The 14,000-nt window shown below is 44.2% G+C and overlaps 1 protein-coding gene across 2 annotated transcripts in view; it reads left to right on the top strand.

The window, feature by feature from the left end:
• EDC4 (enhancer of mRNA decapping 4) overlaps positions 1-14,000 on the top strand; it is a 1,121,437-nt gene that overhangs the window by 385,202 nt on the left and 722,235 nt on the right. For both annotated transcript variants that reach the window (XM_063945256.1, XM_063945257.1), the window contains one exon: positions 7,091-7,200. In XM_063945256.1, coding sequence (XP_063801326.1) covers positions 7,091-7,200 — 110 coding nt within the window. The remainder of the gene's footprint in view (positions 1-7,090; positions 7,201-14,000) is intronic.

Here is a 14,000-nt window from a genome sequence, read left to right as displayed (position 1 = left end):
TTACTTCACTTTGTGCGCCTCTAACAATTATGAAGCTTACAAGTTTAGTACGGCCAACCTTTTGGCCTTTCTACAGCAGGGCCTGGTATTGGGCATTCGTCTGGCCTCCATCAAGGTTCATATTTCTGCCATGTCGGTATGGTTCCAGAGAAAAATTGTGACTTTTCCTGATGTTCATACGTTCACTCAGGGTGTGTTGCGGGTTCAACCTCTTTATGACCCGCCTATGGATCCTTGGGACTTGTCAGTGGTTCTGGAGGCGTTACAAGGGTCTCCCTTTGAGCCCCTTGAGTCTGCAGACCTTAAGTGACTTTCTCTTAAGGTATTGTTTCTGCTGGCTATTGCCTCTGCTAGACGGGTGTCAGTTTTGGGTGCCTTGTCCTGTATGTCATCATATCTGATTTTTCTCAGTGACCGGGCGGTTCTTAGAACACGTCCCGGGTTTTTACCTAAGGTGGTGTCTTCTTTCCACCTTAAATCAGGAGATTGTGGTTCTGGCCTTTGCCTCTCCTGATTTGTCTTCCAAAGAGCGGTCTTTGGATGTGGTACAGGCTCCCCGTATCTACGTGAAGAGGGCAGCTCCTATCAGAAAGTCTTATTCTCTCTTTGTACTGTTTGGTTTTCACAAACGTGGCTGGCCTGCTAACAAGCAGACACTGGCCAGATGGATTAGAATGGTGATTGCACATGCTTATTTACAGGCTAGTCGTCCAGTTCCTGCTTCCATAAAGCCCATTCTACTCGGTCTGTTGGTCCCTTTTGGGCGGCCTGTCATGGTGCGACCCCTGAACAATTGTACAAGGCGGCTATGTGGTCCTCAATGAACATGTTCATAAGGTTTCATGCCTTTGATACATCCGCCTCCCAGGATGCTTCCTTTGGACGCCGTGTTCTTGTGCCCACTACAGTGCGTCCCCTCCCATAAGGAACTGCTTTAGGACATCCCCAATGTCATTCCCTGTGGAGCCCAGTGTACCCCGCAGCAGAAAACAAGATTTATGGTAAGAACTTACCGTTGTTAAATCTTTCTGCGAGGTATACTGGGCTCCACAGGACGCCCACCCTGACGCACTTAGCTTATTTGGGTTGGTATGGCATTAGCCACTGACACTTTCTCCTGTCGTGAGAATGTGCTGTATGTGGCAACTAACAGTTGTCGTCTATTTTGCCTGCCACTGCATTGGACTGGTTAACAAAAACTGAGCTCCTGTGCATGGAGGCGGGCTTATAGAGGAGGCGGTGCTAGGTGTTCTGGGAAGAAAGTTAAAGCTTTGAACCTGTCGGTGCCTCGGATCAAGATCCTACTCTACACCGCCAATGTCATTCCCTGTGGAGCCCTGTGTATCTCACAGAAAGAGATTTAACAATGGTAAGTACTTACCATAAATCTCGTTATTCCAACTTGGTTGTAGTACAGAAACCGGACGGGATCGGTAAGATCGATTCTGAACCTCAAGTCGTTGAACCCGTGCTTACGAGTGTTCAAATTCACGATAGAGTCTCTGAGAGCCGTAATCTCGGGTCTGGAGGAGGGGCCATTCCTAGTGTCTCTGAATATCAAGAATGTGTACCTTAACATACTGATCTGGCCGCCTCAACAGGCTTATCTACAATTTGCACTGCATGACTGTCACTACCACTTCCAGGCCCTGCCATTTGGTCTCTCCACGGTGCCAAGTGTATTCACCAAAGGGGATGATGTTCCTACTCCGCAAACATGGAGTGAACATAATTCCGTACCTGGACGATCTTCTGACAAAGGCACCATCCAGGAAATATTTGTTGGACAACATTGGCCTCTCAACCAAACTACTCCTGGATCACTGGTGGATTCTTAATTTACCAAAATCTCACCTGGATCTGACACAGAGGCTTCCTTTCTTGGGAATGATACTGGACACAGAGTCTGGGTGTGTTACTTCCCATGGAGAATGCTATGGTAATCCATTCGATTGTTCGGGCTGTCCTGAAGCTAACCTGGATCTCGGTGCACCTGTGCATTCGTTTTCTGGGGGAAATGGTGTTCTCTTAAGAAGCAATTCAGTACGGAAGGTTTCATGCGAGGCCCTTCCATCTAGATCTATTTGACAAATGGTCTGGATCGCTTCTTCACATGCACCAGAGGATCCATCTGTCGCCAAGAGCCAAGATCTCCCTTCTGTGGTTGCTACAGACTTCTCACCTAGTCGAGAGTCGGAGTTTCGGGATTCAGAATTGGATTCTGTTAACCACAGACGCAAGCATAAGAGTTTGGGGCGCAGTCACCCCCCCTGTTTCAAGTTTCAAGGAAGATGGTCAAATCAGGAAGTTGTCCTTCCAATAAACATCCTGGAACTCAGGGCTAACTACAACGCCCTTCTGCAGGCCTCACCTCTCCTTCGGAAACAGGCCATTGAAGTCCAGTTGGATAATGTAACGGCGGTAACATACATAAACCGACAGGGCGGAACGAAAAGCAGAACAGCAGAGGTGTCAAGAATTCTCTGGGCAGAAAAACATGCTGTGTTATTGTCGGCGGTCTTTATTCTGAGAATAGACAACTGGGAAGCAGACTTTCTCAGCAGACACGACCTGCACGCGGGGGATTTGGGCCTTCATCTGGATGTGTTCCAGTGGTTGACACTTCGGTGGGGATATCCACAGATAGACATGATGGCCTCTTGACTCAACAATAACCTCAAGCGGCAGTGTTCCAGGTCGGTATACCCACAAGCAGTGGCGGTAGATGCTCTGACAACTCCGTGGGTCTACCAGCTTGTGTACGTGTTTCTTTCACTTCCTCTGATCCCAAGAATACTAAAAGAGAATAAAAAGGGAAAAGGTTCAAGCAATGCTCATTGCTCTGGACTGGCCGCAAAGGACCTGGTACGCGGATCTTCTTAAGATGCTGATTGGAGATCTGTGGCCTCTACCTCATCGCGTGGATATTCTGCAACAGGGCCTGTTCGTCTATCAAGACTTACCCCGGCTACGTTTAACAGAATGGAAGTTGAGTGGCTGATTCTAGCCGGGAGAGGGATTCGTGACAAGGTCATCCCGACTATTATCTAAGCCAGAATGGGGGTAACGTCTAAACATTACCACCGTATATGGAAGAAGTATGTCTCTTGGTGTGAAAGCAGACCATATTCTACGGTGGAGTTTCATCTGGGACGTCTCCTACTTTTTCTGCAGTCGGGAGTGGATGTTGGCCTACGTCTAGGCTTCATTAAAGTCCTGATTTCGGCCTTGTCTATGGGTCTTTATTTAAAGTATAGAGTGCTGTTTTCAATGGAGGTCATTTTGTAGCAAACACAAATTATATAGCCACTTCATCTCCTTGGTTAATTGGGTATCTCTTATTGTTATGACGCCAATTGTCCTTAATTTGTTCTATGCCCCAAAATTGTGAGATATGCTTTACCGAACAATTATGGACCTTTTTAAAATGTTTAGAGAATGGATGATTTTCATTTCCTTTTTTGATGTTCCTTATGTGTTCAGACCATCTGACTTTTAGGGTGGAATTCAAATGTTTGAAAAGTCGGTTGGGTGTCTGTTTTTTCCTGTCTATTAGATAGGAAAAAACAGACTCCCAACTGACTTTTCAAACATTTGAATCTCCCCCATTAGGGTCCTCGTAGTTTTCTCCACATATATTTTATCGCATGTGCACTTAATTGCATATATGCAATATATAGAATTGCATGTAATTAATGGAGTTTCAGTTCGCTGTACCTGTGTGTATTGATATCCTGTAAACACTTTTTTGAGTGGAACCACTCTGTGTTAAATGTACTACACCATATATGTTTTATCTTGTTTTTTTCTGAGTGGAACTGCATCTTAAATTGTGGGTTTATACAAGTACAGTATCAAAAACCAAAGAAACTGCTGCGTGTTATGAATCAGTTGATTACGGTGCGTTTTTTTAGTTTTGGGAAAGACGAAGTTGTAACATCTGAGTTTGTCGGTACACACTGGGTGTTAAAGTCAAAGATACCTTTATGAGCTTAAGCAACCTCATTACCCTGTGAGTTTAGGTACGCTGTACCGTCTATATGGATTCGGCATAATTATCACTATATTCTTTGGTGGAGGGTGTCTCCAGAAATATCAAATATACTACACTATATCTTGTCTTTTTTATGTTTTACTTTTGAGGATCTTCGTTTTGATAGATGATGGATTCCATATAAGAATGAGAAATCGATATAAGAAAATTGCATCACATCGTTGTTTCTAATAAACTTAAGGACTAAGTATTCCCTTATTAGGGATTGTGCGCTATTTCCTGTAAAAACCTTTTTTTTTTATAGATTTCATACAATAGGGTAATGTAGCCCTTTACAGGCAGCTTCAATTTTCATTGTTTGCGCCTTGGGACTATTTGCAAATTCTTTCTTTTTCTATATTTTCCACTGGGTATACCCGACGCCTGCAACACTGCTGCGTGGTCATCTTAGAGCTGACTCTTTATGCCTTAAGTGTCATGAGGAGATGGCTGATTTCTGGCACTTGCTATGGGATTACCCTAAAGTGTCTCCCTTGTGGACAAAGGTCTGGAACGATATTCTACTCACGATGCTCTTCCCGGTTTTGGTCCTAGAATATGTCAATTTGGCTTAAAGGTGGAAGAGACACATTCAGTAGTTTTATATAGATATATTTTGTGCCTCACTACACTTACTAAAGTAATAATTGTACACACATGTTTTGCGGTAGAGGCTTCAGATTCCCGGAAAGTGGAAACCCTGGTTAATGATGTGATTAGACATGAAAAGCACGTGTTTAAAGCTAAAAATGTTTAAAGCTATAAACTCTGACTAAAGTTCATACTTAATGGGATACAGTAGGTGGTGCCTTTCGAGACTGGGCTTGGAGATTGCAAATGCGTAAGTATAGTGGGTCTTGCTTATGCAAAATGTTTTCGGAAAGTATTCTCAAGTGCTGAGACCATCTTAGTTCTTGCTATTATTTTTACAGGTATGCGTTTTATGCTACAAATGCTCTTTACAATCCGCTGAGCCTGATATATTCCACTTTGTTACATCCTGTGTGCTAATAGACTCACTGCCGATTACACTAATGTGTAAATTTGCCTCCGTATATACTATATACTGGGGACAGGAATCAGTGACAATTATGTCACAACTGGTTCCTGTTGTCAGATAAATTGGTCAACCGATTATTAAGTGTGTTGGTTAGTCTCACATAAGACTAGATGAACAGAGTGAAGTCATATATTTACACATTTCTTTGGTAGTGATTTTTTTTTTCTTCTATAATAATAATGCAAAATAATAGTGGTCAGAAATTTTACACTGGTTTTTAGATCTGTGTGCTCCCCAGAATAAAGCAAGAAGGAATTTGAGTTTTTCTATTAGTCCTCAATGAGTTTATATACACTGCTCAAAAAAATAAAGGGAACACTAAAATAACACATCCTAGATCTGAATGAATGAAATATTCTTATTAAATACTTTGTTCTTTACATAGTTGAATGTGCTGACAACAAAATCACACAAAAATGATCAATGGAAATCAAATTTATTAACCCATGGAGGTCTGGATTTTGCGTCACACTCAAAATTAAAGTGGAAAAACACACTACAGGCTGATCCAACTTTGATGTAATGTCCTTAAAACAAGTCAAAATGAGGCTCAGTAGTGTGTGTGGCCTCCATGTGCCTGTATGACCTCCCTACAACCCACACAAGTGGCTCAGGTAGTGCAGCTCATCCAGGATGGCACATCAATGTGAGCTGTGGCAAGAATGTTTGCTGTGTCTGTCAGCGTAGTGTCCAGAGCATGGAGGCGCTACCAGGAGACAGGCCAGTACATCAGAAGACGTGGAGGAGACCGTAAGAGGGCAACAACCCAGCAGCAGGACCGCTACCTCCGCCTTTGTGCAAGGAGGAACAGGAGGAGCACTACCAGAGCCCTGCAAAATTACCTCCAACAAGCCACAGATGTGCGTGTCTACTCAAACGATCAGAAACAGACTCCATGAGGGTGGTATGAGGGCCCGACGTCCACAGGTGGGGGTTGTGCTTACAGCCCAACACCGTGCAGGACGTTTGCCATTTGCCAGAGAACACCAAGATTGGCAAATTCGCCACTGGCGCCCTGTGCTCATCACAGATGAAAGCAGGTTCTCACTGAGCACATGTGACACCAAGGAGAACGATCTGCTGCCTGCAACATCCTCCAGCATGACCGGTTTGGCAGTGGGTCGGTAATGGTGTGGGGTGGCATTTCTTTGGGGGCCCGCACAGCCCTCCATGTGCTTGCAAGAGGTAGCCTGACTGCCATTAGCTACCGAGATGAGATCCTCAGACCCCTTGTGACACCATATGCTGGTGCGGTTGGCCCTGGGTTCCTCCTAATGCAAGACAATGCTAGACCTCATGTGGCTGGAGTGTGTCAGCAGTTCCTGCAAGACGAAGGCATTGGTGCTATGGACTGGCCCGCCTGTTCCCCAGACCTGAATCCAATTGAGCACATCTGGAACATCATGTCTCGCTCCATCCACCAACGTTGCACCACAGACTGTCCAGAAGTTGACGGATGCTTTAATCCAGGTCTTGGAGGAGATCCCCCAGGAGACTATCCGCCACCTCATCAGGAGCATGCCCTGGTGTTGTAGGGAGGTCATACAGGCACGTGGAGGCCACACACACCACTGAGCCTCATTTTGACTTGTTTTAAGGACATTACATCAAAGTTGGATCAGCCAGTAGTGTGTTTTTCCAATTTAATTTTGAGTGTGACTCCAAATCCAGACCAAATCCAAATGGGTTAATAAATGTGATTTCCATTGATAATTTTTGTGTGATTTTGTTGTCAGCACATTCAACTATGTAAAGAACAAAGTATTTAATAAGAATATTTCATTCATTCAGATCTAGGATGTGTTATTTTAGTGTTCCCTTTATTTTTTTGAGCAGTGTATTTTAATAAACACAATATTAAAACTTAAAGTTAAAAATAAAATAAAAATGCTTAAGTGGGTTTAGAAAAAAATAAATTTGAAGTATCCGGTATTCAAGATGAAATCATTGAACCATGTTTGTTTTCAACACTTTAAAATTTGTATTTGTGTTTACAGCATCTGAGCGAGGGTGCTCTTTCCCCTGATGGAACTGTTTTAGCCACTGCTAGTCATGATGGCTATGTGAAGTTTTGGCAGATCTATATAGAGGGCCTAGATCAACCAAGGTATTTTTGCTATGTTGTAAATATATTTATGCAACAATGCTCTAACATATAATGTACTGCAGTGTCAAAGAACATTTTCTCTAGAATGATACAATTTTAAAATGTTTTTTTTTTTACAATGCAAGATCTAAAAATACAGTATCCAGTTGTTAAATCTATAGTAAAAAGATAGTCAAAAGGTTGACTCCAAAAGGTCAGCAAGTAAAAGGTAAACAGTACTTAAGGTCGACACACACACGGGCGACAAGTTTTTTTAAAATGTTTTAATAATTTACTATCCACGTGGATTACGACTGGGAATAGTAACCTTTCCCATACTGTCTACCTCTTCCATGTTGTTCTTTTTATCATGTCAACCTTTTGCATGTCGACCATCTGGGATCGACCTATTGACTGTGTATCTTTTTACTGTAGATCTATTAAACTACACCCTAAAAATACATAGGAGAGGAAGTTGTAGAGATTCCTTTACAAATAAAGTGGCATAATATGAAAATAGTTGAATATGAATTCTGGTCTGTTAACAGTCGAGAACTACTGTATGTTCTGTTATATTTTCATATTTATAATTTCTCTAACGTCCTAGAGGATGCTGGGGACTCCGTAAGGACCATGGGGATAGACGGGCTCCGCAGGAGACATGGGCACTTTGAGAAAGAATTTAGTTCCTGGTATGCACTGGCTCCTTTCTCTATGCCCCTCCTCCAGACCTCAGTTTGATACTGTGCCCAGACGAGCTGGGTGCTTTTCAGTGAGCTCTCCTGAGTTTACTGATAGAAAGTATTTTGTTAGGTTTTTTATTTTCAGGGAGCTCTGCTGGCAACAGACTCCCTGCATCGTGGGACTGAGGGGAGAGAAGCAGCCCTACTCTCTGAAGCTAGGTCCTGCTTCTTAGGCTACTGGACACCATTAGCTCCAGAGGGATTGGTACGCAGGATCTTACCCTCGCCGTCCGTCCCGGAGCCGCGCCGCCGTCCCCCTCGCAGAGCCGGAAGATAGAAGCCGGGTGAGTATGAGAAGTAAAGAAGACTTCAGAGGCGGCAGAAGACTTCATGATCTTCACTGAGGTAACGCCCTGGGCAGCAATATAAACCTCTTATTTGGCAAAAGGAGCATATATACAGCTGGACACTGTATATATGCATGGGCCCCTGCCAATTTTACACTTTTAGCGGGACTGAAGCCCGCCGTCGAGGGGGCGGGGCTTACTCCCTCTGCACTCACCAGCACCGCTGAGAGGAAGCTCCCCGGACTCTCCCCTGCTTATACCACGGTAGAAGAGAGGGTTTTAAAGAAGAGGGGGGGGCACATAATTCGGCGCAGATAATAACAGCGCTACTGGGTAAACATTAAATTGCTGTGTTTCTCCTGGGTTATGTAGCGCTGGGGTGTGTGCTGGCATACTCTCTCTCTGTCTCTCCAAAGGGCATTGTGGGTGATTTATCTTCAGATGAGCATTCCCTGAGTGTGTGGTATGTCGGTACGTATGTGTCGACATGTCTGAGGTAAAAGGCTCTCCTAAGGAGGAGATGGAGCAAAAGTGTGTGTGAGTGGTGTCCCCGTCGACAACGCCGACACCTGATTGGATATGTGAAATTATGTGCTGAGGTAAATTTATTGCACAAAAGATTAGAGAACAGACAGTGAATCTACCCATGTCTGTCCCTATGTCGCAGAGACCTTCAGAGTCTTACATTGCTCACTATCCAAAATAAGAGACACTGATATCGACACGAAGTCTGACTCCAGTGTCGACTATGATAATGCAAAGTTGCAGCCAAAACTGGCAGAAAAGTATTCAATATATGATTATTGTAATAAAAGTTGTTTTGCATATCACTGATGACTCATCTGTCCCTGACATGAGGATACACATGTTTAAGGGGAAGAAAGCTGAGGCAAATTTCCCTCCTCTCATGAAGAAAAAGAGTGGGAATCTTCAGACAAGAAGCTGCAGCTTCCCAAAAAGAATTCTCAGGGAGTATCCTTTCCCTACTAGGGCCAGGATACGAGGGGAATCTTCCCCTAGGGTGGACAAAGCTTGTCACGTTTATCCAAAAGGTAGCGCTGACTTAACAGCTATCCTCAGGGATCCTGCAGATAGCTTGCTGTAAAAGTACTTTGAAGTCCATTTACACACATGCTGGTACACTACTCAGACCGGCGATTGTGTCGGCATGGGTTTATAGCGCTGTAGCAGCCTGGACAGATACCTTATCAGCGGAGATTGAAACCCTAGATAAGGATACCATGGTATTGACCCTAGTATATGTATGTATGTATGTATGTATGTATGTATGTGTATACATGTATGTATGTATGTATGTATGTATATGTATATATATATATATATATATATATATATATATATATATATATAAAAGATGCTGTCATATATATATATATATATATATATATATATATATAAAAACATGCCCAAAGAGACATTAGTCTACTAGTCTACTGGGTTCTAGAGTCAACGCTATGTTGATTTTTGCTAGAAGTGTCCTGTGGAACATGCAATGGACAGGTGATGCCGACTAAAAGAGGCATATAGAAGATTTACCTTACAAGGCTGAGGAATTGTGTGGAGAAGGGCTGGTAATTCTGATCTTTTGCCTTATATTCCCTCACAGCCTAAGAAAGCACAACATTATCAAATGCAGTCCTTTCGGTCGCAGAATAACAAGAAAGTCAGAGGAGCGTCCTTTCTTACCAGAGGTAAGGGTACAGGGCACAACTAGTTCCCAGGAACAGAAGTCCTCCCCGGCCTCTACTACATCCAACGCATGACGCTGGAGCTCCGCTAAGGGAGTCCGCCCCAGTGGGAGCACATCTTCGAATCTTCAGCCACATCTGAGTTCACTCACAGGTGGTTCCCGGGGCAATAAAAAATTGTTTCTCAGGGTTACAAGCTGGATACGAAAGGTGCCGCCTCGCCGGTTTTTCCTTATCGGACCTACCGGCTTCTCCCCCAGGAAGGGAGATAATATTAAATACAATTCACACATTGTATCTCCAACAGGTTGTGCTCAAGGTGTTCCCCTCCTGCAACAAGGAAGGCGATATGACTCAACCTTGGCTGTAGTCCCGAAACCGTACGGTTCGGTCAGACCTATTTTTAAAAGTTAAAATCTCTGAACCTATACGGGAAAAGGTTCAAATTTAAAGTGGAATCGCCCAGAGCGATCATCGCCAGTCTGGAAGTGGGGGATTTGATGGTGTATCTAAACATAAAAGCTGCATACCTTCATGTTCCCATTTATCCACCCCATCAGGTGTACCTGACAATTGCGGTACAGAATTGTCATTACTAATTTCAGGGTAATTGGCGGAAATAATGGTGCTCCTACGCAAGCAAGAAGTCAGTTGTCCCATACTTGGACGATCTCCTAATAAGGGTGAGATCAAAAGAGCAGTTGTTGAACAGCGTGTCACTTTCGCTGAAGGTGTCACAGCAACACGGCTGGATTCTCAATTTCCTGAGGTCACAGTTGGTTCCTATAACTCGTCTGCCCTTCTTGGGTTTGATTCTGGATACAGACCAGAAATGGGTTTACCTTCAGATAGAGAAGGCCCAGAAACTCATGACTCTGAAACCAAGACAGGTGTCAGTGCATCACTGCACTCGAGTCCTGGGGAAAACATTCAGTTCAGCAGGTTCCATGCGAGGATTTTCCAATGGGACCTACTGGACAAGTGGTCCGGGTCACATCTACAGATTAATCAGTTGATCACCCTATCCCACAGGGCCAGGGTATCTCTCCTGTGGTGGCTGCAGAGTGCTCACCTTCTAGAGGGCCGCAGATTCGGCATTCAGGACTAGATCCTGGTGACCACGGACGCAAGCCTCCGAGGCTGGGGAGCAGTCACACAGGGAAGAAATTTCCAAGGTCTTTGGTCAAGTCAAGAGACTTGTCTTCGCATCAACATATTGGAACTAAGGGCCATATACAACGCCTTAATTCAAGCAGAGATCTTTCTTCGCGACCAACCGGTTCTGATCCAGTCAGACAACGTCACCGCAGTAGCTCATGTAAACCGCCAATGCGGCACAAGGAGCAGAGTAGCGATTGCGAAAGCCACCAGAATTCTTCGCTGGGCGGAGAATCATGTAAGAGCACTGTCAACAGTGTTCATTCCGGAAGTGAACAACTGGGAAGCAGACTTCCTCACCAGACATACTCAGGAAGTCTTCACACAGATTGCAGTTGGGTGGGGACTCCCACAGATAGACAGGATGGCGTCCCGCCTCAACAAAAAGCTGCAGAGTTATTGCACCTGGTCAAGAGAACCTCAGGCAGTAGCGGTAGACGCCCTAGTGACACCGTGGGTGTTCCAGTCAGTCTGTGTATTTCCTACTCTTCCTCTCATACCCAACGGTTGAGAATAATAAGAAAAAGTAGGAGTGAGAACAATCCTCATTGTTCCAGATTGGCCACAAAGGATCTGGTATCCGGATCTGCAGGAAATGCTTACAGAAAATCCGTGGCCTCTCCCTCTAAGGCAGGACCTGTTGCAACAGGGCCCATGTCTGTTCCAAGACTTACCGCGACTGGGTTTGACGGCATGGCGGTTGAACGCCGGATCCTAGCGGAAAAAGGCATTCCGGATGAGGTCATTCCTACGCTGATAAAGGCTAGGAAGGACGTGACATCTTAACATTGTCACCGTATCTGGCGAAAATATGTTTCTTGGTGTGATGCCAGGAATGCTCCTACGGAAGAATTCCACCTGGGCCGTTTCCTTCACTTCCTGCAAACTGGAGTGAATTTGGGCCTAAAGCTTAGGCTCCATTAAGGTTCAGATTTCAGCCCTATCCATTTTCTTTCAAAAAGAGTTGGCTTCTCTTCCAGAAGTTCAGACGTTTGTAAAAGGAGTGCTGAGTATTCAGCCTCTTTTTGTGCCTCCGGTGGCACCTTGGGATCTTAACGTGGTGTTAAGTTTCCTAAAGTCACACTGGTTTGAACCACTTAGAACGGTGGAGATAAAATATCTCACGTGGAAGGTGGTCATGTTATTAGCCTTGGCTTCGGCTAGACGTGTGTCAGAATTAGCGGCTTTGTCACATAAAAGCCCCTATCTGGTTTTCCATATGGATAGAGCAGAATTGCGGACCCGTTCGCAATTTCTGCCGAAAGTGGTTTCATCTTTTTATATGAACCAACCTATTGTGGTGCCTGTGGCTACACGTGACTCAGAGGATTCCGAGTTACTTGATGTGGTCAGGGCTTTTAAAATTTACGTGGCCAGAACGGCTAGAGTCAGGAAAACTGAAGCGCTGTTTGTCCTGTATGCATCCAACAAGATTGGTGCCCCTGCTTCAAAGCAAACTATTGCTCGCTGGATTTGTAACACGATTCAGCAAGCGCATTCTACGGCTGGATTGTCGTTACCAAAATCGGTCAAGGCCCATTCCACTAGGAAGGTGGGCTCTTCTTGGGTGGCTGCCCGGGGGATCTCGGCACTACAGCTGTGTCGAGCTGCTACTTGGTCGGGTTCAAACACTTTTGCAAAATTCTATAGGTTTGATACCCTGGCTGAGGAGGACCTCATGTTTGCTCAATCGGTGCTGCAGAGTTATCCGCACTCTCCCGCCCATTTGGGAGCTTTGGTATAATCCCCATGGTCCTTACGGAGTCCCCAGCATCCTCTAGGATGTTAGAGAAAATAAGATTTTACTTACCGGTAAATCTATTTCTCGTAGTCCGTAGAGGATGCTGGGCGCCCGTCCCAAGTGCGGACTTCTGCAATACTTGTATATAGTTATTGCTTCAATAAGGGTTACGTTATAGTTGCATCGGTCTTGCACTGATGATATGCTGTTTTCATACTGTTAACTGGGTAGTTATCACAAGTTATAAGGTGTGTTTTGTGTGGCTGGTATGAATCTTGCCCTTGGATTAACAAAATCCTTTCCTTGTACTGTCCATCTCCTCTTGGCACAGTTTCTCTAACTGAGGTCTGGAGGAGGGGCATAGAGGGAGGAGCCAGTGCACACCAGGAATTAAATTCTTTCTTAAAGTGCCCATGTCTCCTGCGGAGCTCGTCTATCCCCATGGTCCTTACGGAGTCCCCAGCATCCTCTACGGACTACGAGAAATAGATTTACCGGTAAGTAAAATCTTATTTTCCTTATGATAGTTTATTTATATTTTTGAGGCCCTAGTTTGCAGTTGAATTTTTTATTGAGTGAGCTTTGTGGGGACACTATTGGCCTCTCAGGTGTCCAAATAAACTATTTGCTTGGGTATATGGTCCTTTCTTGTGATAGCTCGTGACACTGCCAAGTTTTACTGTAACACATATAACCTATTAGTAGTAGAGCTTGTTGACCATCATGTGCCTGGTTTTCACCCTATTAGATTAGTGCACAGGTTCTCAAACTCAGTCCTCAGGACCCTACACAGTGAATGTTTTGCAGGTCTCCTCACAGAATCACAAGTGACATAATTTGCTCCACCTGTGGACCTTTTAAAATGTGTCAGTGAATAATGAATACACCTGTGCACTTGCTGTGTTACCTGCAAAACATGCACTGTGTGGCGTCCTGAGGACCGAGTTTGAGAACCACTGGATTAGTGCAAGCGTGTAAAAGTAACTATTTTTTATTAAAATTAGTTACTGATTTGGGACTTCTCAATGGGTGGGATATATGTTAAATTTACAATTGTTAGTTATAATTAAGAATAATTATACCCAGTGTTATTTTGTACCTTATATTTCTAATTATTTCCCTGTTTTGCATATGTCCCCAAGTAGGTCAGTAAATTAAGAGCTCCCTCACTTCTTTTTCTTAA

The sequence above is a fragment of the Pseudophryne corroboree genome, chromosome 11 (genome assembly GCF_028390025.1).
Source record: "Pseudophryne corroboree isolate aPseCor3 chromosome 11, aPseCor3.hap2, whole genome shotgun sequence".
NCBI classification, from domain to species: domain Eukaryota; kingdom Metazoa; phylum Chordata; class Amphibia; order Anura; family Myobatrachidae; genus Pseudophryne; species Pseudophryne corroboree.
The sequence above is the reverse complement of the archived record's forward strand: the minus strand, read 5'-3'. Positions and strand labels throughout refer to the sequence as shown.